The sequence below is a fragment of the Microtus pennsylvanicus genome, chromosome 6, assembly GCF_037038515.1.
Source record: "Microtus pennsylvanicus isolate mMicPen1 chromosome 6, mMicPen1.hap1, whole genome shotgun sequence".
Lineage (NCBI taxonomy): Eukaryota > Metazoa > Chordata > Mammalia > Rodentia > Cricetidae > Microtus > Microtus pennsylvanicus.
The window spans coordinates 103120996-103147220 of NC_134584.1; the positions used below are offsets into that span (position 1 = coordinate 103120996).

The 26225-nt window shown below is 39.5% G+C and overlaps 1 protein-coding gene across 3 annotated transcripts in view; it reads right to left on the reverse strand.

The window, feature by feature from the left end:
* The window catches only part of Cdh11 (cadherin 11), a 152021-nt gene that overhangs the window by 45082 nt on the left and 80714 nt on the right, over positions 1–26225 (reverse strand). For all 3 annotated transcript variants that reach the window (XM_075977046.1, XM_075977048.1, XM_075977047.1), the window contains one exon: positions 2576–2975. In XM_075977046.1, the coding sequence (XP_075833161.1) occupies positions 2576–2803 (228 nt within the window). In that variant the 5' untranslated portion in view covers positions 2804–2975. The remainder of the gene's footprint in view (positions 1–2575; positions 2976–26225) is intronic.

Sequence of the window (26225 nt, forward strand, 5' to 3'; positions counted from 1 at the left end):
CTGGAGCTGGGAGAGCAAACAGAGTTCACTTCAGAACTTGTTAGTCAGAACAACCCACCATTTTAATGGAATGTGACTGATGTATCTCATAAGAGGTTGACTATCTGAAGTTATCTGATGGAATTTAGTGGGCAAGTAGAATTGCCCAACCTTCGTGCTGTATTCTTCAAGGTCTGTGCTCCCCTTCGCTACCTCTCCACGATTGTTCTTTTCTTTTTATTCCTCTGCTTTACAAATATCAAAAGTTAGAGGTTCAGCCCCATGAATGAGGAACAAAGAAATAAATATGAATGTCAAACTACTGAAAGTTTCTCAGGGTCTCCATGCATTACATAAGAAAAAAAAGATGAATTTTATAATTAGACAAATACCTGAAATTTTGGTGTGCATTCTGTTCGTCATGTTTCTACTTTGTCTCCACGCTCTCCAACACTTAAAAGTCTGCTAAGTCTTCACTAGTTTTACTCTCTCACAAAGATAATCTATTATACTGACAATACTATTTATTAGGTTCCACACAAAAGCGGTTTGGGAACACAGCAAGAGCTATCAAGGGTCCAGTTGCCGAGGCACGCACAGCCAGTTCCTGACGCCCAAGACTGATGACTTCTCTCTTTGCACAGAGCAGCATGACACAGGCTGAATTTCTGACATGAAAACTGTAGGTCTTTTTGCTTTGCCAAATTCTACCTTTTCAGGGAATTTTAAAGCATTCAACCTTGAATGTCACCATTCAGAGGTTGTTAGAGAAAGAGTCAACTATTCCTCCTACTTAAGGGAGATCCATCTCAACACTATTTCAAAAGGAAAAGAAAAGATTTCCCAGATCCAGCTGCTCATCACACACACACACACACACACACACACACACACACACACACACACACACATGCTCTATCTAACCAAGACTCCTTTTATGAGGCTAAATTTTCAAGATCAGACAGGACTTGATGCCAGGTTTTCCTTTCCCTTATTTTTTGCTGTGCTTCTCCCTTGTAATATAATATTTGCTAGATCCAAAGAAAAGAAAACTTATCTGACTCACTAAGTCCTGTCTTCTCTGCAAATTTCAAGCCTCAACACATGCTGCCCCACACTAAGACAGCGACTAAGCACAGGTCATTTTCCCAGCAATTCCTACCCAGTTTTACACATTGTTCAAGCTATTTTGCCTGGACTTTCTGGGCTGTATTTTTCATTTCTCATCCTGTAGACTAGCACCACACATCAGCCTAGGGAGCCTGCTTGTCAATTATTTCCCTGTATTTCCATTTTATCAAGACTATCTCTTTGCATTTTTCACTTATGTATACATGAATAAAATTATTTAGTATATTTCTCAAAACCATATTCCCAGTTCTAAATTATGTTGAGATTATCATGCACTTTCACGGAGTCTAAAAATCAGATTGCCGTTTTCATACAAAAGGACAAGTAAGACAACTTCATTGGCATCCTTGGTGTTCGGAGGTGTGTTTCTCTATCATCTGGGCTTACATTTCTTCCTCTATGTTGAGCCAATTCTACTTAACTTTCAGGCCAGAAGTTACTAGGTACTTGCCTCTATTTTTCATAAGTGTTAAGGACATAAATTCATAATGATTAAATTGAATTTTATGACGCTTCTCATTCTACCTGGAGTTTTTCTTTCTTCTTTAATTGAATGCATGGATGACTCCGTTCCCTCGATTATTTGAGGTCAGTTATTGCTTTCACCTGATTTATCCTCTTCTCCACACAGTGCAGATTCAATTTGTGTATGTGAAAATGTCTGTCTCCTAATAACTTATGTCAGTATCATCTAAAAGAGCCACATATTGTATCTTAATAAGTAGTAGAAGGTCAGTTTGACAAATGTAATTTGGACTCTCTACATTTATATTTTTGATGGGGAGGCACAGCAAATGCACAACCTAAGGAGAAGTACAAATCTAGCTGTTGTGTAACCATACCCGAAGGCAATGAGGATAAAATCACTCCTATTGTAATGGCACACACTCATTCATATCCTTGTGTTTGGGTTTAGTACCGAGACCTGAGGGTTCAAAGGTAATCAAATCCCTTACACAAAGTAGAATGAAATCTGATTAAAGAGACAGGCAGAGGTAAAACAGGAAAGAAAGTTATGATGAAAAGACACAAGGAGACATGAGAACATTCAAATGGGGTCAGGCAAGTTGGGGTTAGGATACAATCAAAGAAATTTCTCCATGCTGAAGAATGGCTCGGTAAATTAAGGCAGTATTGCTTTCAACAGACTACAAAGCAATTTTTACAAATTGAGTTCTTATGCTGAAAGAAGTGAATATTAGAAGCATTCTCAATGTGGTTAAGTCTATGAATAAGGGGAAATGCTGAAAGGATATTTATACAATATGGTTAATTTTTTTAGTGGTAGCCAGTTGTTAGTGCTTTCTAACTTGGCTTTTGTTAGATTGTTTTTGGTTTATTATGTCTTGCTTTTGTCTGGTTGCCTATTTTTTTTATTTTTGCTTAGCATTTGTCTTGGCGATGTCCTACTGATCTGATAATAAACACGTACAGATACATCAATATCGAATGCAAACAACCTTACCCTGCCCACAAGCACAGGGTCAGGCCCAGTGTACTCTTCTATCACAAAGAACTGGTTCCAGACCCAGCCTCTCTTGGAGCGCTGCAGCACCTGGCCCTCTTTGCCCTTCTCATGGTGTCCATGGAATGGGGGCCGCAGGTGGTTTCGTCGCTCCAGGGCCAACGCCTGGCTGTGGTATAGCATGCTCAGGCACACCAGGGCAGCTTGTAAACAGTAGTTCTCCTTCATTTTTGGTTATGTGGTAGGCACAGGAGAATGCAGCTATCACTCCTTACGCCACCAGAGTGGCAGTCTTTCAGACGGCGGCCTCCCAGATGTGTCAAGTAGACCTCCTCTGGAATGGAGTATCTTCACTCGCTGAGGACATCACGTCAGGGCTGCCCACTTCCCCAGTCAGCTTCTGCAAGCAGAGAGATATTGGGTTAGCTGCAGCCTTCATCATTTCATTCCCAGTTAGCAAACATGTTGGCATGAATATCAGTTTATCCCCTGTTAGCTCTGGGAAAGCTGACTGCTTTCTCTGAACCCAGCTAGCTCACTTAGGAAATGGAGGTAAGAATAGAAAATTGTGGGCAGGCAAGGAAAATTAAATATGTTTTGTTTCTACCTCAAGACCCAACAATGTCACTTCTGGGTATATACCCAAAGAATGCTCCATCCTATCACAAAGACACATGTGCAACTATGTTCATAGCAGCTTTATTAATAACAGCCAGAAACTAAAAATAACCTGTAGGTCCCTCAACCGAAGAATAGATAAAGAATATGTACATTTGTACAGTGGAGTAATACTCAGGTGTTGAAAAAAATAACATCAAGAAATTTGCAAGCAAGTGGATAGAACTAGGAAAAAGATCATCCTGAGTGAAGTTAAAGAAAGACAAACACAATATGTACTCACTTATAAGTGGATATTTGTAGTAAGGTAAATGAAGATCATGCTACAATTCACAGACTCAGAGAAGCTACATAACAAGTAGGTCTCCAGTGGGGACATTTAATCTCCCAAGGTAGGGAAAACGGAATAGAGATCTCTGGTGAACTAGGGTTGAGTAGAGACAGAACAGGAGGGATGGAGTAGGGTTAGGGGAAGATAATACTGGGAGAGACAACTGGAATTGGTGTGGGTATTTCAGGGGTAAGATAGAAACCCAGTGCAGTAGAAACTCCCTGGAATCTATGAGGGTGACCCTAGTAAAACACTTAATTATGGAGATAAAGACACCGAACTGGCAATCTTCTGTAACCAGGTAAGGCTGCCACTGGAGGGATCGGGACACCAACCTAGCCACAAAACCTTTAACCTAAAATCTGTCCTGCTTACAAGGTATGTTGGGGTAAGGGTGGCGCAGAACTTGTGGAAATGACCAACCAATGACTGGTCCAGCTTGAGACTCATGCCACCAGAGGTAGTCCATGCCTGACACTGCCTGGAGAGCCAGGGACCAGGTTTTGGATAACCCAAAACCTAAGATAGAACCAAACATGACTGGCCAAAAAAAAAAAATCAATGAAATGATTCCTAATACTCTGCTATACTAGTAGACCAGAACCTAGCCTGACAGTCATGAGAGAGGCTTCATTCATCCCCTGATGGGAGCAGCTGCTGACACCCACTTAGGCAGAGCTCAGGGAATCCTGCGGTAGAGTGGGATGAAGGACTGTAGGAGCCAGAGGGATTAAGGACAACACAACAGAATCAACTAAACACAGCTCATAGTATCTCATAGAGACTGGACTGACTATCCGGGAGCCTGCATGATTCTGAGACTGGTTCTCTGCATATATGATATGGCTATAGAACTTGGTGTTCTTGTGGGATTCCTAACTAACTATGAGAGAAGGGGCTGTCTCTGACTCTTTTATATGCTTTTGTGACCCTTCTCTTCATACTGGGTTGCCTTGGAGTAACTTAATATGAGGTGATGTACCTAGTCTTAGTGTAACTTGATATGCCATGTTTGGTTGATATCCCAAAAAGGGGAGTCCTATCCTTTTCTTGGGGGAAGCAGAGGAGGAATGGATCTGGGGAAATAGAAGGGGAGGTGAGGACTGGGAGGAGGATAGGGAAGGGAATGTGCATTTGGGATGTAATATATAAGAGAAGAATAAATTTAAAAAAAAAGTTTGAGGCTAGCTTGTTCTAATCTGAGCTCCATAGTAAATTCCAGGCCAGCCCTACCTAGCAAGATGCTATAATTAAAACGAAAAGTATTTAAAAGGTCAAGCCTTTATTGAGCATTGTGGATCAATTAATTAAAGTTATAGCGATCAATTAACACTACAATGTCAACTAATAGGTCAATTCTCATTCACTCACAGGGGGAATCTATAAAAGCTATAGAAGTCAATTAAGGCTACAGCATCAATTTGCTTTTTTTATGGTCTGAAATCTCCCTCATCAGCTAAGCATTCTCTCTTGCTGGACAGTTTTATATAAGATGCTTTCCAACTTCACTCCAATCACAAGACGAAAAATTGAACAAGAAACCTGTAACAGGACCTATCATCAAACCAAAACACAACCATCACGCTACTATTCATCAGCAGTAAGAAGAAGCCATTGGCAAAGTTTTCCTTCCAATTCCTTGTATATATCTGACCTACAATCTCTCGTTTCTAGACTTCTTTTTTTTTTTTGAGTTGTAGTACTATGGTATGAGAAATAACTTCCTATTTATGTAACATTCATGCTTAATCCCCTTTCTTAAAACTCGTGCTTCCTTATATAAAATTATCTGTTCTTTCTTGATGGCATCCAGAGCATAGGTTTAAGATAGCTCTCATAAACACTTACATTCTCTATTACTCCACTGCCCAGGGACAAATGCTGAGTAGGACCTAATATTCTTCCTCTTTTCCCATAGTAACAAGATGCAAGCCTGTCACTGTTTATTGCTCATGGAGAAGACAAAAGGAGACTAGTGAGGTACTCCAAAAGGAAAGAAAAAATAAGTGTTTCAGGGGACAATGTAGCCATTTGGCTTAGTCATCTAGGATATAAGTGGGCTGGTAGAACACCTTTTCACAGAGTAAATTCTGTTTCCCTTGGTAGCCTTTGACTTGACCTATCCAAGCTTTTGGTTTCTTTGTCATATGCCAAGACAATAACTAAAAAGGCTGAAGACACAAAGTTAAAGGTTTCTGCCATGAGCCACATAAAACTGTACAATAGTATTGCTCTAGTTTCTTCTTAAAGAATAGGAGTTGAAGCCTTTAGCATTTGTTGTTTTGCATTGTATGCATCAGAATGCATAAAATTCTTCAGGTAAATATATTGTTTTTTAACTCTTTCATCCTTTTTTCTGTGTGTGTTTGTGTGTGTGTGTCGCAATGGTGCATATGAGTTCTGATGCTCACAAAGGCCAGAAGCCTTCAGTTCCCCTGAAGCTAGAGCTCTGGCTGGCTGTGAGCTACTGGAAATGAGTACTGGTAACCCAACTAAGGTCCTCTGCAAGAATGGCAAGTGCTCCTAACCACGGAACCATCTCCCCAGCCCCAACACTCATCATTTTAATAATCCACCGAATGCTGCTTAGAGCGAGCCCAGGGCACTACATGGGAAAGCACAGAAAATTCTATCAGCAGGAAGGAGATCTTAAAGTGAGGCAATAAGAAGCAGCAGTGAGAACACCGGGGAACAACTACAGAAACAAGGTTCCAATACTAATTTGTCCTTGAACCACCTCAGTTCCCCTCCATAAGGCTTTGCCTTCCAATTGGTGAAATGAAAGCCTTGAATGAAATTGTCTATCAGTGGCTTCCCTCTTCTTGTAAATGGTTAGGGTGTTAATGAAAGATTATGGAAGGTGTTTCTTCTGATTCATATTCTTCATCCTTAACAGGCTGGTAGCCTCTTAATAATAGAGGTCATATTTACTACACATGTCTCAGAACTAAGCTCAAAGAGGGCATCCATAACAGCTCAATGCATGAGTTCAAACAGACACTTGAACTTCAGACTTACTGCCGCGCATGTGGAGATTCTAGAAAGAGAAAGGAGAGAACACATGGCGCAAGGTCCCTGCCTGTTTTGTACCATGCCAAGTATTAAGTGTTCATTCACGAGGCGATAAATTATTCCGGCATATAAACTGTGAAGTGTATTTGAAAGAAAGAGTTTAATTAAAGTTGATATTTCTGCACCTCCTTTTTTTTTGGCTGCCATTTTGCTGTAAAGCACAATTATTTCTGACACCAAAGTGCTGAAACTACATGACAACTTTTCCACTTTATAAAAAAAAAAAGTCTAGTTTCATGCTAATGAGTAAGAGGTTTGATGTGACCAATAAACAATTGGCCTTACTCTTTTTATAAAGGGATAGTATTATAAATTCTCAGTTGGAAACAATAGCAAAACTAATCTTTTAAAAGTAACTAATTGGTCTCATAATTTTTAATCATTTATATGACCAAATACAATGGACTAGTTTCCTTGATAATTAATTCTTAAATTATATGAGGTGGGTTTTAAGTCATTAACTCACTTTAGAATAAAAATCTATTGAACAAATTATTTTTTCATTAGCCATCTTTCTAAAAAATCACAATTATTAAGTCACCTATTGATTAACATGTTAATCCTATTAATGGGACTATAAATAACCTGTTTTAAAGGATATGAACATTGAGGTCCAGACAAATTAAGTACAAATTGTACTCCTGTAGGGTTATGATGATAGCCAGACTAAGATTTGAACCCAGCCCTTCAATGTCTATATTGAACAAGTGAACCTTCTCTTCCTTTTTTCTGTTTTTCAAGTGATTTTAAAAATGAAAAGAATAATCTAGGACTTATCAGAATGCAAGATGTAAGTTCACATTGACTGGAATCGACTGTATGGTAATAACAAGACTATGATAAACAAATTATCTAGCACTTGTTAATGTTATCAGCCTAAACCTAGAAGGACTTTTCAAGAGTTAACTAAGCACAAGAACCTTACAAATGACAATAGTACTGTAATCTCCATTACATATGCATGTGAACTAGAATACACAAAGATGAAGTCATTTTTCTAAGGTTTCAGAGACTGTCAAAGGGAAAGAAAGGATTGGACCCTGAGGGATGATGATTCTCAGAAGAGTCGATGTGGATTCCTCCCCTTACCTGATTCAGCATCTCTTAACAGAATATCTAAAACCAAACCCAGAAAGACCCTTCCATATCTTCAAAATTACCCTATCATGAGAATAATTTAGGATTAGGTATCCTGGAGTACATAGACTATAATAATAATAATAATAATAATAATAAAGAATTAGTCAAACTGGAAAGTAAAAGAGAAAGCACTTCATAAAAGTCGCCATAGTAAAAATGGACACAAGGTGATGAATTATCACCACCAAGTCTTACAATGCAGTGTGACTAATCTTCTTTCCTTATCCTTAAATTTCTATCTCAAAAATTATAAAGACAGACCTCAAATTTTGTATTTAGGGAGTTTGGTTTATCTAATTCTGGGATTTTTCTAAGAATGATCTGGAGCATCTCAGGAACGGATTGATGAATACAGTAGAAACATAGCACGAAACTCACACAAAAATTAATGGGAAGCTGCATTCCTAGCGTGACCTTGACATGGGTAATAATTAGGGAAATATATCAATGCTCTAATTAGTATTAATAATGACCCCCAAAGGCAGTTCTGGAGCAATCTTTCCACTAAAGTACTTTTTAGCAGCTGGCCAGGATGTATAAGCTTTGGGGTTCCACTAACACACATAAGAAGACTTTATTTTATGATGGGAGCACATTGCTTAGAGGGAAAAATAAATGTTGTTGAAAGTCACAGGAGTAATAACATGACAGGAAAATGGATTTGCAAAATCGCCAGTTCTAAGTGGAAGGCTCACCCCTCTATCTGGAGAGCAGATAGTCCGTCATAAGTGACTGCGCCTTGAGCATAAAACACTCCCGCTGTGCCTGCTTTTGTCTCCATAAAAGAAAATGACATATAAGGGTGTTTAAGTATATTTGGACTCCTGCTGGAAATTGTTATTGGGTAGAGAATGAAAGACAAAAACGCTTAGCAAAAAGCAAGCAAATTTGGTTTTCAGCCTTCTCCTCCCCCACAGAGCTGGAGGGATCAGACACACTGACCCATCCTTTTTATTTCTAGCTAGCTAATTTACAGATAAAGACAGGTTATCATTACGCGAAGAATATTATCAAGGTTCCCATTAGAGCTCGAAATCCTATTTTTGTATCTGCAGTGTTCCCTTGTGGGTGAGCACAGGGACTCTGGTCTCTCCTTCAACAAACACAGCTTTGTAACCAATCGAATTCTATTATGCAAATTAATTCAAGAATATTTTATTCCCTGCTCAGATCTCATCACTCAGTGCAGAGCTGGTCTCTCCTTTCAAATCAAATCACAGGAATTATGCCTTGTCTGTGAAAATCATAGAGAAGGGAGAGAGAAGTATTACAAGAATTGTTGAAACATAATTCTCTATCTCAGATTTGCACATGTGCAATAAGGTCTAAGTTTGGAATAACCACTTCTTTTTAGGTGCAAAGCATACAGTGGATGCTATAAAAAAATCATGATATACATGATATACAGGAGTCATTGTCCAATGCCAAAATCAAATATCAAATCAACAACAATGAAGACGTTATCTAAACTTGAATGAGATTTCTATCAAGGCTCAAAGATGTTTCACTCTTTCCTTCCAGATCATAACGAACTACGAAAGCACAGTTTTGGAAGCAGGGATGGCATTTGATAACCTGTAAGTTATTCAAATGGTGGCCTGAAATCTGGTTAAATTCCTGACAGATTCCATGAAATTAAGTAGAAGTAGTGGAAACAGCTTCACCCTTCTAAACCATCTAGTTTTAGTAATACTGGACAGTGGGGGAAGCCTTGCTATACAGCATTCCATTGCATTTTCAGCATAACTTGATATATCTTACTTTAGGGATCTCATGGTCATGAGGTTTCTTGGGAAGTTAAGCTAAGACCTCGTGTCTCCCAATAATTCAATCACACTTTAGCAGTAAGATGATTGCGTTCAATGTCTACAAAGAACGTGGATTACTCATGCTCCATCTGACTTTTAAGACAGCCGTTCTCCGTGTAGTATTTTCTAAATGTTAGTCATTAATATAAATAAATTACACCAACGCATACAGGAAGCAACACTCTGAGCAGTGCCTGCTCCAATTGTGAATAAGGGCAACCTACTAATGTGTGGAAAGAAGTGGATTTCACATTCAACTTTTCTTTGGCGCAAAGTGACAATGATAAGCAGATACGTAGCTTAATGTCTTGCCATCTGTGACATGAAAGGCTTAGGTGCAAACTTTCCTCTTTATCTCCAATAGCAAATTTGTAGAATGTGATCTTTGCTTATCCCTTCGTTCATTCGGGATAGGGCCTTGAAAGTACTCACTCAGCAGTATATTTCTGATCCTTATATTTTTTTCAAATAGTGTAGTCTATGGTCTAAGTAGTAAATGGAAGATCAGCACAGACAACCCTATACACAAAGCACAGAGGAATCAGCAACTGCTATCAGCTTTCCAGCCTCTCAGAGGAATGTTGGAGAAGTGGAACTAACATTCCTCAGGTGTGGCAAACCTGAACATAACGTCAGGTGTCAGAAGGAGCGAGACAATACAGCTGAGTTATGACTCCTGGGCCGTGTGAATCAGCGCCAGCGGATCTTCAGGCCAGCATATTAAAAACGGTAAACATTGTCAGACCAGTTACAACAGGGGAAAGCAAGGCTTAAAAAAAGAAAGAAAGAAAGAAAGAAAGAAAGAAAGAAAGAAAGAAAGAAAGAAAGAAAGAAATGATTTGACAAGAGTGCTGTGCTTGTCACTCGTCATCTGGTAAACACAAAATGCAGTCTGTGAAGGCAAGGGGGACCTTTGCTCCCCATTGCTTGTATGCAGACCATGATCTAGTACCAGAGAAATAACAAAGAAAATTAACAACAGAATATAATCTAGAAGCCCGATGCAGTAGAGTACCTATGCCAAAAGATTCCAAGACCTCATCTCTGTGTGTGAACAGAAACAAGGAGCCAGCACAGGCATAGTTGAGCATAATGATTAACATGTGGGAGATGATTAAGATAAGGCAGACCAGCAATAGCTACAGAAACTGTAACCGAAGTCACATAGGTAAATTTGAATTTTCAGGAATTTTCAGGATTTTTAATTATCCATCAGATAATTGTAGCACGTATAATTGTAGTATGTATGGATAATTATTTTAATTATCCATGAGATAATTGCAGTATGTATTCAAAATATAAACAATAAACTATTTTATTTGGTTTCTGCTTAGTTTCACTGTTTTGTTTTTGGGTTGGTGTGTATTTCATACTTAAGCCACAGGTGAGAGGAGTTACATTTTAAGAACTGAGTAGCTTCAAGTACAAGGAAACACTTGCTAGAATAAGGTATGTAAATGAAAGACTTCCTGGTGTTGAGAATACGCCAAGTAAGAACCAGAAACATAAGGCTGTCCTAATAGGTAGAGAAGTTTTCTAAAAAACATTCAGATGGCCTTTGGAACTCACATATCCAAGAAAAGGCACTAAGGAAGTAGACGGGGGAGGATGTGGAAGCCTCAGTAGAAGGACTGGACTGGGAGCAAGAACACAGGATTTTAAACTCTTTGATCTTGTAAAACCACTACACTTCCCCAAGTTATTCAGGGAGTAAGTATCACAAATGTAAACTTCTGTGTTTCAGGTTGGGAGATTTTGTTACATTGTTAACTTCCGGAACTTAAGAATCAGATGATAAGCGAGAGACTTTCAACTATTAACTTTTTTTCCCCATTTCCTTAGACAAGAGAAGATACTGAACTATAGAGGTGATAGGTAACATTTAATACTAGATTAAGTGAACAAAACCTGGACTCCCCACTTCGTGAGGAAAGAAAAAGAAAATATCAGGAGATGAAACACAGTTTTCATAGCATAGATGTCTCCTGCCTTAAATGTAGTTTTCTGTTTGTTTAAGTCATTTCTATGGAAACAAGAAACTTGGATTCATAAAGAGAAATCTACCCCTAAGTAACCTAAGAATGCTCCTCTCACTCCTTTCAGAGGCAAAAGAAACAAGAGATATTAATCTACATAATCTCCTTGATACTCGCGGTCCTATACCAGTCCAACAGTTGGTGTTCTGACAGAGAAACAATGAGAGGAATGATTGTGTGAAACTGGGCTTCATCGCTTACAAGGACTTGGTGAAGTCTTGCAAATTGACCACTACAACCAGAGAAAGGAGTTCCTGAAGTCACCAGTGTCCGGAACCAGAACTTCTGTCAGGGAAGTATATTCCGTGAGCCTACCCACTGAGATCACAGGCATAGTTCCAGCTGAACCAGTGTGTGGATGGCCTTAAAGAGCAAGGAATGTAGTCAAGCTGCTTCCAATTACCAAAGGCCTGATTTTCGCCAGAGTGTGGGTGGGCTGTTTCAGAGGTCTCTTTCTTAATGTTCCAGTCTGGACCACCCCATAGTGCTCCGAGCAGTCTAAATAAACCCTGGGACATACTTAAATGGCTCTTTTATATGCCCACATATATTACAAAAGAGGTCTCACCCATTTGTTATAAGAAAGTTTCATAAATATCTCATTGTTGTTTCAACAAATCCAACCTTTAAAATCCATTTTTTTCCAGTAAATTAATGACGTTTATCAGGAAAAATATGGGATAATTTTTTAAGTCATGACAGAAGAAAAGCAATGGGATACAGCAAAACTCACCAGTGCCTCCTATGTTTATAGAGTATTTGCTGAAATGTGAGCATAGCACAGGACAGACAGGACTTTCAGAGTCAATGTCAAGAGTTTTTAGTGGGTCTTCAAAAGGTATGGTCATTTAATTACATTTTCTATGTTCCCAGGTTAATACCACTGAAAATTACTCATATGAATTTTGACTTACCTAGAAGAATAATCTATTGTTCTAAATAAATTTCTGGCAAAAAAATAATGTGCATGCCTTTTTTTTAATGTATTACTGCAATAACTATTGCAAAGGAACATTCTTCCTTACTTTTACCCTGGGTAGAAGTGGCAATTTTCTTTCCTTTGGATCACACTTTCCATTAATATATTCAAATTGGATATTTCAACAGATTTCTGGCCCCACAAAAACATGTAGGGTACATTACATTTTTCATAAAGTTAGGTGATGACCAGCTCTTCATTGTATTCCTTCATACTTATACAAAGGACAATAGAACAAACCAATTTTGACCAATTTTGCTTTCATGGAACTGAATATCTAGGCATTTTACTCTCAACCCTGACTGAACACTAGAATTGCCTGAGTAATCAATGAAATTCCTTACCATAACCTAAGTCAAACAAAAAATAAATTAAATACAGAATATAGTATTTTTGAAGATGCAAGGCAAGGGGATTTCATTGTCTATAGATCTTGAATTTTAATCCAAGCCTTAGTATTATGTCTTAATATACTAGTTCCATTTAAATCAGTGTTCAGTCATTTTATATAGGTACTAAGTCCCTGCAAACAGTCTTATTAGTCGATCTTTGTCTTAGATGTGAAAATTACCCTCTGAAACAGGTAATGTTTGTTTGGTGGATGAAGGTACACAAACAAAGCTTTATTAGGCCACTAAGATACGCCACTAACTCACTGTCATGTCCCCAAACACCAGTCTTTATGTATGTGAAATAAAGGGCTTTGTTGCTTGGGGGACTCACCAAAGCGAATCATCAGAAAAAGCTAGGTAGGAAAGGCTCCAATATGTGGGGATGCCTGAGCTGACTCTCTGCACATTCCTCAGAGTGTGGAAGGCTAGATTCAATAAAATTTCTTATTGAAAACCATCTCTGCTTTATTATAAAAAAATATAAAGGAAAGCGAAAGCATTTGTGATATCTTGATACCTAGTGGGTTCCGTGTCTCAGCAGGTTAAGAAATTTCTGCTTCAGTACCCATAATCTCCTGGCATAAGCAGGAGGCCTCCACTCCGGAGAGGGTAGCAGCCCTGACAACTGACAACTCACTTGCCTCCAGCCAGCCTGTTTTTTCAGATGAAGAGCAAGATGAAAGTTGTCTGACCTCCCTCGCTCTCTGGTTAATTTCACATTCGAGTAAGGTAATGGGTGAAGAAGCTTTTAGAAAAGCATAATGTGGGTTATGTAGGTGTGAACGAGGGTAAAAAAAGCTGATAGCTGTGACACCTTGGACATCTTCAGCTAATTTTAAAGGCCTTGACTTCTAATCTTCAGCAATTTGGATTGTGGATAAATGTAAATTATCTGTTATTATTCCAGGACAGATGTGTGTTTTTCTTTTTTTTTCCGATAAAAATATAAAATCGAGATACTGCATAGAGGTCCCTATTATAGCTACACACTTCCTTTCTCTTTGTCCCAGAATCCATGGATACTATTGGGCTCCCATCAGAGGTCTAGGACGCTGACCTCAGTTCCTCCTGGTGAGATGTTGTGTGGTGGCCACAGGGTGGAGGTATGATTCCAATAGGAAAACTGTCGCATATGAGTCACAGGCTCTACGGAGACCCAAATCACAAGGCTCTCTGCAGAAAATCTGGACCGTTCAAGATTTCTGTGATAGGAGGTAAGAATGAAGCTATCATGGGAAGAAGCAAAGCTGATGGGAAGTTGACGAAAGGTATCTTGTCCAGAGTGCTGTGTGTGTGTGTGTGTGCAGGTGCATGTGTGTGTTCCTTCTTTATAATACTTCTGTTTTAATTGTTGTTTTATTTTTTTATCTAACACAAAACATTTTAATAAATATAATATAAACATTATGCAACATTTACCTTCTACCTGTCTCCTTCCCCCACCCCAGGTCTTTTTCATGCAAATTCCCACAGAATAGTCACTGGCCAGACTCAACTATTTTTTTAAGAAAGGACCATTGTATAACAACACTGTGAATCTGCTTTCTTTTTCTTTAACCTACACCCAGAAGTTTATTAGAAAATACACCATCTTCCCCAACTTTACATGAAAGTTTAGAAGCCTTATAAGAGCATTGATTTGTATAAATGTTTGATACCTTTTTATTTTCTTACAATAGGTATCACTGGAGCTGTCTTTATAGAACCATCTCGCTACGGTTACGACTTTTGTGATAAATGGTCTGTCTGTCTTAAAGAAATTAAGGCGCCAATGTGGTCTTGTCATTTGTCCACCCAGCCCCCTGCTCATGCAGCCCTTTCTTCTGAAGCTTCCACATTTCCAGCTGGCTTTATGTCCTTCAGCCTGAATTCTCTTCTCACTCCTCATATTAAAAGTTGGCTGCCAAGGTACTTTCTTAATTTCCATTAACCGAAAACATCTTTATTTGAGAAGGATATTTTCCCTGAATAAAAAATTCAGAATTGGCAGCTCTTTTACTCTTTCAAGTCTCTAAGGATATTATTCTGCTGTCTCTGGCCTCAAATTTTTCTCATGAGACACTGGACATCATTTAACCTCTTTTTCTCTGGATATGACATTTCATTCTGATTTTCATTAATTCAGCTATGGTGGATCTTGTGTAGTTTTTTATATTAATGTATTTTTCTGTCTGTAAGTCACCAATTTGATAGTGTTAATTACTTGCTCTTCCAATCAAAATAGCCCAGTCTCTGAAAGATACTCTATCAGTTCCGTTAATGTTTTCCTAGCAATCTACTCTATCTACCTGCTATCTGTTCTGTTACTTTTGATTTCTATACATTCAAAACCCAAGGTATGGCCATTGCAGATCATTTTCTTGACCTTATAGAAGAACCTGCTAGAGCATTATCTCCCAATCAGTTTCTTTTTGCTGCATTTCTTCTAAGAAACAGGGAATGTGCCATGTGCTTTGCTTCCATTCTGAATCCTCAGTTTCTCTACAGCATCTCTATCATGATAGTGTCATTCTCTATCGTCCAGATAAAGAAACAAGGGCATAGCACACTTTAATTTGTTTTCAGTTGGTTACCTAGTACCCCAAATGGATTTGAAGCTATACATGACCCACTCAGAACACCTTGCTCATCTATCCTTTGGTATTTTGCAAGGATATATTCTATTGCAATACTCCTTAAGTTTCCCTCCAGTAGGTACATTATAACCATTTTAAGAAATATTGGCGGAGAATGGAATTTCTGAAATAGTAAAGTACAAAATTGTGATGAAACATATTCTTTGTGTCCAAAGACCTCATGGGTTCCTGGAATTCTTAGCTAATAGATGTTCTCCTACAGAACTTTGTATTCTCCACCCTAAGCAGTGCCCATAGTGGCTTAGAAGAATCCTCCATTATACCACATTCCCTCTTAATCCAATCCTTGCAACAGTTTCAAATGAATAAAGCATGACTTTTTAAAAAACTCTTTTCCTGGACCATTTTCACATTAGAATAAAATCTTGCTGTGCATCCCGCACTGCCTAAGTCTCCTAAGAATGTGCTAATAAGTAACAGCTCCAAGCAGTGCAAGAAACTGTAGGAAGTCAGCCAGATGGTAAGTGCCTTTTAGCAAATGGAGCCCACCTAACAGGAAACAGTTCTGTGAGATGACATTATCCTAGAGATTGGGCTTGTTGTTCACAAAAGAGTTGAGTGGTGTTAGCAGCCAAATGTCTCCCAAGAAGGAGCATATGTGGCCAGATGTGGATTTGGCCTTCGGTTTAGAGGTATTACAGCCTACTTACCAATTGCATCTTCTAAAGATATTTTTCTGAAAGGATAAATTTACAATCTATCACACCACTGGTTAGAAAATGTCCTTTGACAATACTTCCTAAGGGAAAGCTCCGCCAAGTCATAGTGATCCCAATCAAGCAAGAAGCAGATTGCCTAAGATCAATAAATCATGAATTGCCTATCTGGACCGGCTGCGTTCCTGGCAAAGTATCCATGATAGAAACGTGCACCCTTGCAAATGAAGCCTGTCTAAAACGGAAACCACTAAAATCTAGCTTGGTCTCGTGGTTTGTAGGCTCCCACTCCTTCTCAATCTAAACATTTAAAACGTGCTGACTTTGTGTAATATCAAGGTATCCTTCATCTTTTCTATTCCTAGATAGCTGTAAAATGTCTCTAGGGTTTAAATGCCTCTACCATAGACTAATCTAGATTGTTCTCTCAGCGAGAAGAGGACATCAGTACCTGAAAGTTAGTTGTATCAATTAGCATTCATCCAAACAAATAAAATGATGTCCAGAGAAAGTTAGCTGATCAAATTAGTATCACATATTATTACTAAGACAAGTGAAGACAGTCAGGATTAACTGTGATGAAACATCACAGTTTGAAACATCACAGGATGTGAACAAACAGGATGAAACATCACAAAGGACCTATATACAGAAAACATAGGTAGAAGCTTTCAAGGTGGAATGGAAGGATGATATACTGCTATTTTTTTACCCCATCTCTCTTCTACAATTTCTTTGTATGTCACAAATTCAGGCCATGTTTCATTGGAAACCAATTATCTGGTCATCTCAGTGACTCCTGCTCTTCTGAGAACCCAGTTTAAATACTGAGTGAGCTTGAGGTCTGCTTGAGTAATACCGAGAATCTGCCTGTGCTTGGGGCCCCACATGTATCTAGATTGAGAAGAGAAAAGTTGTGTCTTGCTTGTGTCTATATATCTCTGCTATGTCAGTGCACCATCCCTAATTGGCATTCTATAGATGAACCAGATTAAAGATTCTAAGGATATTAAGAGTGTTTATAGTTTTATAGTTACTATAACACATAGAGTACCGCCACCACCCTTCGAAGATGCATATGCCCATGCCTCACTGACTTTTCCATTTCCTACACTCTGCAGCTGGCTCTATGGCTGAATCATTTTAAGATGCTATTGGATGACACTTTGTATGGTACAGGATGAACTGAGATTTCCCCTGCTGTTCAATATAAGTGTATTTCTTCTGTTAGTATTTTCTAGTTCATATAACCACTGCAACAAATGCCCAGCCAAATTAACAAATGCTTGGTTAAGTTTTGAGATCTTTTTGTATAATATGCAACAACATGGGAAAAAAAATCATCAAGCCATGGCATAGAATGAAATAGTACAATCAAAGAAGACATATTCCACGTGGTCACATTAGTATGAGGAATCTAAAAGACTGAAATTAATAATATTAACCATAACTGTTGTTTGGAGATAGGAGGGGGAAAGAGGAACTCTCTAATTCATTAATCAACAGATATAAATGTCAGTTGAGCAAAATGAGCTTATTTCTGGAGATCTGTTGTACAACACACATCTATAGTAAGCAATCCTAAAAATACAGCTTAAAAACATAAGGTAAGCCTACTGGAGTTTCTATCATAATAAAACAATTCTATGCAAGCAAAATATACTTACATAAAGCCTTTCTCCTGCATAAGTAAGGTTTAAGTGTTACACAAATTGCCATATAGTGAGCAGAGCATAGGCTTCTTGACATAGAGGGCCAGAGGTGTCACTCTGAGAAAACTCTCAGTGAAGTATGGCAACATCTAACCAAGAGTCAAAGGAAATAAGTGTTCCTGGGATGAGGAGAAAACACAGCAGAAAGGCTGTTAAGCATATTTTAAAGAAGAAAAGTCTTCTTCAATCAAATATAAATAAAAAAGTGGCACTGGCATTGAAGTTTGTGACTACAAATGAGAAAAGATGAAAATCAAGTTCTACAAAGAATAATAAATGCCTTACTATGAGGCTGTGATTTTCTTTCTCCCCTAAAGCCATGCTGCAACAAGGAGAGCTCCAAGCGGAGAAATCGCCGTTGTAGAAGAGTAATAATAATTCTTCCCCTTACCAATTACTAAAGAATTTGAATCAGCTAGTTGGTGAGCCTGAGGAACTCAAAGATTTTATGGTGAGATTGTCCACCACATATGGGTCCAATGACAAACATCCCCAATAATATTTCTCATTGTTCTACAGTGTGGTTTTGGATCTGCACAGTAGACCTTCTTTGTATCTTGTTCAGTGTCTACACAACAAAATTTCAAGTATTACACATAAAAATGTATTATGCTCAAAGAAAATTCCCCTGACCTTTGCAGCATGAATAATTGAGAAAACTGTCACAAATATTCTCGATCCAGCTACATTGAACATGACTCATTTCTCTAGAGTTGGGGACCATGTTAAAATGTCAAGTGTTAAGTGTTGACTAACTTTACTAAAATGATAATAATAAAAAGACTTCTAGATATTCTAGCAATAATCATCACCAATTTGCAAAAAGCATTTTGTCATGGGTTTGAAAAACTCCTGCTTTTGATCACAATACGTTAACAACAAATAGTGGCAGTGGACTCAGAAAGCCCAGCTATACAATGGTTCAAACACTATATCGTATCTGCTATTTCAAGAGTCTCCAATAATAAAGCTCAAGTTATCGACATGCATGGGAAACAGAGACTCGGATATAGAAAATTTAACGCAGGTAGTCCAATTTAATTCCTGCACTAGAAATGTTTCCTTTATGTTTTTGTTCCTTGATATCCATACAGTTTTTGGGATTTATACTGAAAAATTATCACTGCCGTCAACATGAAATTCAATCTTAACTGGTATTCTATGTTTTTTCTAGTAACCCTATTGGAAATTAAAACAATGAATGGAGCCAGGTAAACCAACTTTCAAGCTCCAAATTAAAATAATTCTAAATCTCCAAGTCAGTTTCTTTCCAACTCTCATCTCTGTGAACTGAAGATGCTCTGTGCCATCCCCAAAGAGGCTGCCACACAATACAGATGAGATCACATTTAAAGAAAAGCTAACAGTCTGGGAACTTTTTGCATTCATCAATCTGAGGACAGAGAACTTCTTTTGGACCCTGATTTCCCTAGAGAAAGCAGAAAAGCCCTTCCTATTGACAGGTGACCTGTGATGTAAAAGACCAGAGGATGGAAGGATTATCTTTGATGCTAATTGGCAGAGGAATTAGGGGCTTTCTTTCATCCTTTCATTTGACACCAGTTTTCAGAAAACAACTGACGCTGTAATCCCGGAGCCGAGATCATTTATATCACATTAGGAGCATTGCCCGTACTGGATTGGAGAGCAACTCCTGAGGTCCTTTTGGGAAATAGCACTCATAGATATCTATTCACAGGTACTTCAAAGTGGCAGAAATGTATTCATCCCTAAAGTTTGGGCTGTTGGTTTGGGGACCTGGTATTGTAACATGAGAGAAGGGGGGAATAGAGGGATGGAGAGAAGAGCAGAGGGGTCGCTCTCATGATGGGAACTAGAAAAGTAGAAGATGACTTGGTGGTGTAGGCTGGGAAGCAGACCAGAACTTAGATAACTGCAAATGCAGTATGGGAAGTACTCCGATGAGGCTGATGCAGGGATCAGAGGAGGGTCAGACAAACAGGCAGCTAATCAGAGAGGGCTTAGTGGGCAAACAAGGATGTTTGAATTCTGACATATGTGAAGGAATCAAATATTGTAAGGGATAGTTCTCCGGGCAGAGGAAACAACATGATCAAATACATAAAACACTGAAAATAGATCCTGTGTCTGGGTGACCACCAGAATTCAGGCCTATAAGCTATAAGTACTGAATATTCAAGCAACAGGAAAGGGGTAAGGCAATGTAGGTGGACAGGCAGTGAAAAACACACAGGTAGAATGAGTGATAAATGAAATGATAATAACAACTCTATCTGTTTGTTCAGTATAAGTGAAGAAATGACTATTCTGGAGCTGGCAAAGATGAAGTAAATTGGATAAGCATGCAGAAAAAAAAGGCAAATGTCCATCATGTTTAGGTCCCTAGGTCAAATTAATCTGATGCCCTATTTCAGTTATCCAACGTCCATTTGGACAGCATCAGCATCTTCAACTAAGGATGTGTCTTTGACTGTTTGAAGTCAGCAAAATATCTGTGTCTTACCTTTTAAGAGTTAGTGCAGGAGCAGAGAACACTTTGGAAGAATGAGCATTATATTGTACATCAGCCATGTTAGACCTTGAGACAGAAGCATGAGTTATATTTAATCATTGCCGTCTTGTAAGAGAGCAATTGTTATTCCTTCCTTGACACATAGAATTAGAAAACTTTAAGTTCCCCAACTTCTGACCTGAATTTGACCCCAATGACAGAAATAAGCCCACACACCTATGCCAAGCGTTCATTCTCGAAATCTCTAGCAAAAACATCCAAAGAAAAGTGTCTCTTGATATAACAGAGGTGATGCCTATGCAAAGAAGGAAATTAATTTCATTCTGATTCCCCCTGATCTGTGCTGTATGTATCAAATCATGGGCCTCTTTGCAAAATTAAGGGCATTAGTTATCCTCCGTTTCAGTCTCAGCGGCATTAGACTTGCATGCCGACGTTCCCAGCTAAGATGACGAATATCAAGTTTTTCCAAAATCATTCATCAAGGGGTGAGACCTGAGCCTGATTAGCGTTTCAATAAGGATGCTGGGACTAAATAGAGAATAAGCAGATGATCACAGCAGCAATTAGGCACCTTCGAGACAGCCACGCTTTTCCTCAAACCAATCGAGTTGGAGCAAATGAGGATTTTTTTTCCTCCTCTCTTTCTTTTCCCCCTGCTGTGAAATGAACTGCATTAAATAACTGTTGAAGTGACAGCGAGCCTGTTAAAAGAAACGCTTGCCCATTAAGTAAGGCTTAATGAAGCAGAGCAGAGGCTAATCACTCTTCCGTCTAATAAGCGATAACGCCCTGGTTAAGCCCATCCCGCTCGGGAGGCGTGGTCGGAGAGGCCTGGAATGACACCTTGCCTGGAAACTCCCAAAGCCACATGTACAGTGACAAGAACTTTGCAAAGCCACACAGAATTCACAACAATGAGCATGCAAAGAAGAGCTGTCAAATATTAATATTGGGCTCCGGGGTGTTCTCTTGAGATTTATTCAGAAAACTTAAGGTGGACCCCCTTTTCTCCTTAGATAAGCCATTTGGCGTGAGTGATGAAAAGTCTGGCCCTGGTACTATGATCAACATGAGAATCTTCATAAAGATGACGTCAGAGGTACTGGGTTTGTCACCTTACGTCTACCAAGAGCATAGTAGGATACATGGAAGCACACTTCAGTGGGGGTTTGATGAATGATCGTGCAGCAAAACAAAAGATATAAATCCGTACACATTAGTGCCTGAAAGGAATGTATAGAAATAAGACTGAATGATATTACAATGTCAGTTTTGTCATTCCAAAACACTTTGATGTCCTAACTCCTGATACCATAAATATGAATTTATTTGAACAAAGGGTCTTTGCACATGGTTGAGATAAGATTAACTATTAACTTTGTCAGTAAAAGAATCTAATATGACTAATGGCAAATAGAAAGGAGGAACTGGATCCTCTTAGACCTCAGAGGAACTCTGAACCACAGGCTGCAACTTCACAGACTTGACCAAAAAGGGAGTGATCAGTCAGCCATCTGGGCACCCTACTCTCTAGGCCTTCCATACCAGGGCAAAACCCCAGGCCCCTCCCCTGCCTGCCTCAGCTTCACTAGCCAGCCAGCAGGCAAGCTTCCTGCAAGTAGCCTGCTCCAACAGCACCCCCCATCAATTGGACCTTGTAAGCTACAAGGCCCACTCCACCTCAAACGCACCCATCTCTGTGATCTCAGAAAAACAATGAAGCAGAAGCTGCAACTGCACACAATTGACCAAGAGGGTGCAACTACACAGAACAGAACAAAAGAGTGAATCAAGAGAGCGAGCCAAGACATACCTCAGCAACTCCCTGGGACACAAACAGCATCTGCACAGAGTAGACTAAGAACAGCTTCATAAGACACAGACAGCAGCTGCAGGGATTGAACCAAGAGGAAAGGACACTGCAGGCACCAACTGGAGGAAGAGATAGGAAGGCGCTAATGCAGAAATTCATTCAACAACCTGAAAATCAACATGGTAACATCAGAACCCAGTGTTGATACAATAGGAAGACCCGATCATCCTAAGCCAGAAGAAGAAACAGAAAATGATCTTAAATAGAATTTTATGAAAATGATAGAGACCCTTAAAGAGGAAATGAAAAATTCCCTTAAGGAAATGGAGGAAAGGGCAAACCCAGCAAAGATTTCAATTACCATCAATGGAGAAAATATATTCCATGACAAAACTAAATTTAAACAACACCTATTCACAAATCCAGCCTTATAGAAAGTACTAGAAGGAAAACTCCAACCCAAGGAAGCTAACTAGACCCCCCCCCACAAAAAAAAAACCACAGGCAACAGATAATCTCATATCAGCAAAGATCTTCATCAACCCCACATCAGACAGAGGGCTGATCTCCAATAAAGACTCAAGAAATTAGACATCAAAATATCAAATAATCAAAGATTACAAAAAATGGAGTACAAATCCAAACAGAGAATTCCCAACAGAAGAACCTCAAACGAATGAAAAACACTTAAGGAAATGTCTAACATCCTTAGCCTGTTGGAACCAATTGAGTCCTGGACTTCAGCTGCTCTTCTCTGTCTAGAGCCTTCTAATTGAAGTTACTAAAAGCTGTGCCTTACCTAGAGGATCAGAGGATGGGATTTTCATCTGTTGACCATTGAAGGCTGTGTATTTAAGCCTCCATGGTGCTATTAAAGAGGGCTTTTGTACTAGTGATTACCTGTGCCTTACCTAGAGTATCAGCGAATAGGATTTTCACCTGTTGACCATTGAAGGCTGTGTATTTAAGCCTCCATGGTAATATTAAAGAGGGCTTTTGTACCAGTGATTGGAGGTCCGTGTGTCTGTCTATCTCTGTGTGTGTTTGTGTTCTCAACCTCCAGCCCCTTGCCTGAAGCTTGCAAACTGGATTCTAGCGCATAGAGCGCAGACAGGGGTGCTGTGCATGGCATTAGCCCTTGGTGAACTGCAAATCAAAACAACTCTGAGATACCATCTTACACCTGTCAGAATGGCTATGTTCAAAAACCTCCAATAACAGCTTATGTTGGAGTGGATGCAGAATAAGGGGGACACTCCTCCATTGCTGGTGAGAATGCAAAATTGTATAATTACTCTGGATATCAGTATGGTGTTTTCTCAGAAAATTGGGTATCAACCTAATGCAAGACGCAGCAATACCACTCTTGGACATATACCCAAAGGATGTTCAACCATACTACATGTATATGTGTTCAACTGTGTTTATAGCAGCATTATTCATAATAGCCAGAACCTGAAAATAACCTTGATCCCTCTCAACTGAAAAATGAAAATAATGAATATGTGATACTTTTACACAATTGGGTACTACTCAGCAGTAAAAAACAATGACTTCTTGAAATTTGCATACAAATGGATGGAACTGGACAAAACCCATCCTGAGTGAGGTAACCCAGACTCAAATAGATGAGCATGGTATGTACACACTCATAGGTGAATATTAGCTGTAAAGTAAAGGATAAGGACCCTATAGTCCACAACCCCAGAGAAGCTAAGTAACAAGGAGAACCCTAAGAGAAACATACATAGATCCACTGGGGAAGGGAAAATAGACTAGATCTCCTGAGAAAATCGGGAATGTGGGATGGGGAGAGAAGGAAAGGCAAAAGGAGAAGAGGATGGGGAGAGGAACTGGAGGGAACAAGCTGGTCAAGGTGGGGGAAGGACAGAGACAATGAACAAGGAAAGGAATATCTTGATTAAGGGAGCCATTATAGACCTAACAAGAAACCTAGCACTAGAGAAATTCCCAGGAATCCACAAGGATGACCCCAGCTAAGACCTTAAGCACTTGTGGAGAGAATGCCTGAATTTGCCTAGATTGATGGCTATCTTCAGTGTCATCATAGAACCTACATGCAGCAACTGATGGAAGCAGAGGCAGAGAACCACAGCAGATCATTGGGCTGAGCTCTCAAAGTCCAGTTGAAGAGTGGGGGCAGTGAGAATGTGAGCAAAGAGGTCAAGGCCATGATGGGGACACCCACTGAACAACTTGCCTGATTAAATAGAAGTCTTCCAACTCTAGCCAGACAGCGAGGGAACCAACGTAGGACCAACTGAGGCCCTCTGAATGTGGCTGACAGTTATTTGGCTGGGGCAGACTCTGTGACTACTGACAGTGAGACCAGGATTTATTCCTATTGCTTGTTCTGACTTTTTGGAACCCATTCTTTCTGGAGGGATACCTTGCTCAGTCTAGGTATAGTGAGGAGGGCCTTGGTCCTGCCTTAAAGCAATGTGCTATACTTTGTTGAGTCCCATGGGAAGCCTTATACTCTCTGAGGAGTGGGTGGGGGTGGGATGGCAGGTGGGGGGGGGAATGTGGGAAGAACAGGAGGAGGGGAGGGAGTGGGAAATGCATTTAACATGTAAAATGAGAAAAGATAGTTTTTGTTAAAAAATGGGCAAAAAAGAAAAAAGAAAGAAGGAACAGTCACCAGGAAATAATTATTTACAAACAAAGACAAGTGAGAAGATTCTGGAAATGAAGGGGAAGGCATGAACCCATTCTTCCTCATAGCCCACAGAAGAAACCAATTCTGCCTATACTTTGACCTGATACTTCCAGCAGAACTGAGGGACAGTAAGTTTTGGTTATTTAAGCCATGACTATGTGGTATTTTGTTACTATGGCAACCCCAAGATGCTAATACAAACAGTGAAGAACAAATTGCAGGCCGAGTCAGACTGGAGGAGAGCCTAGTGCTCTGAGGAGGGATACCTCATCTCCCAGTTATCCTGCGCTGAGTAAGACTGGAGGAGAGCCTAGTGCTCTGAGGAGGGATACCTCATCTCCCAGTTATCCTGCGCAGCGACCACCAGCTCCCTGCAGACTGACCAGGAGCCTACTTTGTTATTCCTTATCATGAGTCCTCCGTTTGGAAACTGAAATTATGATTTTATTATAATTATGAAATGAAGCGGTTTTACAACATGATAGTAGCTATTGCATATAATAAACGCTCAACAAATAACCATCTTCTGTAATTCTCTGCATCAGTGTCTTAGCCTCCAAATTTAATGATGTTCAGTACTTTTCATTATTATCCTAGCTGCTTGGATTAGGATTTAGCTAGGCTACAGGGAGCTGGCTGGTCCTTTGTCATTTATGGGGAATGAATGTGCATACTGAATGAAATAGTTGATCTGTTTTCTCCATTTCTTCTGCTCTCATTCTCTTCCCATTTCTCAATTTGCCAAGAAGAGGCATTGGAATCTGTAGAAATCTCACTACAGTGGAACTGACTTGGAGAGCCTGACATTCAAAAAGCCAGTGAAGGACAGCAAGTGGAGAAGCAGAACTCAGATGGCTGTGACCTTGGGCTCCTGGGAACCCAACTAAAGGTGAGAGCACAAACTCTAATTAGTGCTTTACTGAGTGGCCTGACAAGACAGGAGAGATTATCTGTCAGTCACAGCAAAGCATTCGGCTGCAGTTGGGAGGTTTTCCAGTCCCTTACACTAAGGAATATCCTCTGGCTCCGTGGTTGCTGTCTTGTTTACTCTCCTCAGGTTCTCAATGAGGTTGGTATTTCTACCTTTATTTTTGAAAATGAGGAAATGAAATCCAGAAGATGGTTGGCAATTAGGCTAAGTCACAAAGTAGATCAGTAGTTGGAGTCCAAACACAACAGAACTACAGGATGTCATAACTAACTATTGTGACCTATGGCCTGCTAGCATCCACTTGAAAGCCATTGTTAGAAGCAGATCATAATGAGAGGTTCTAATGCTG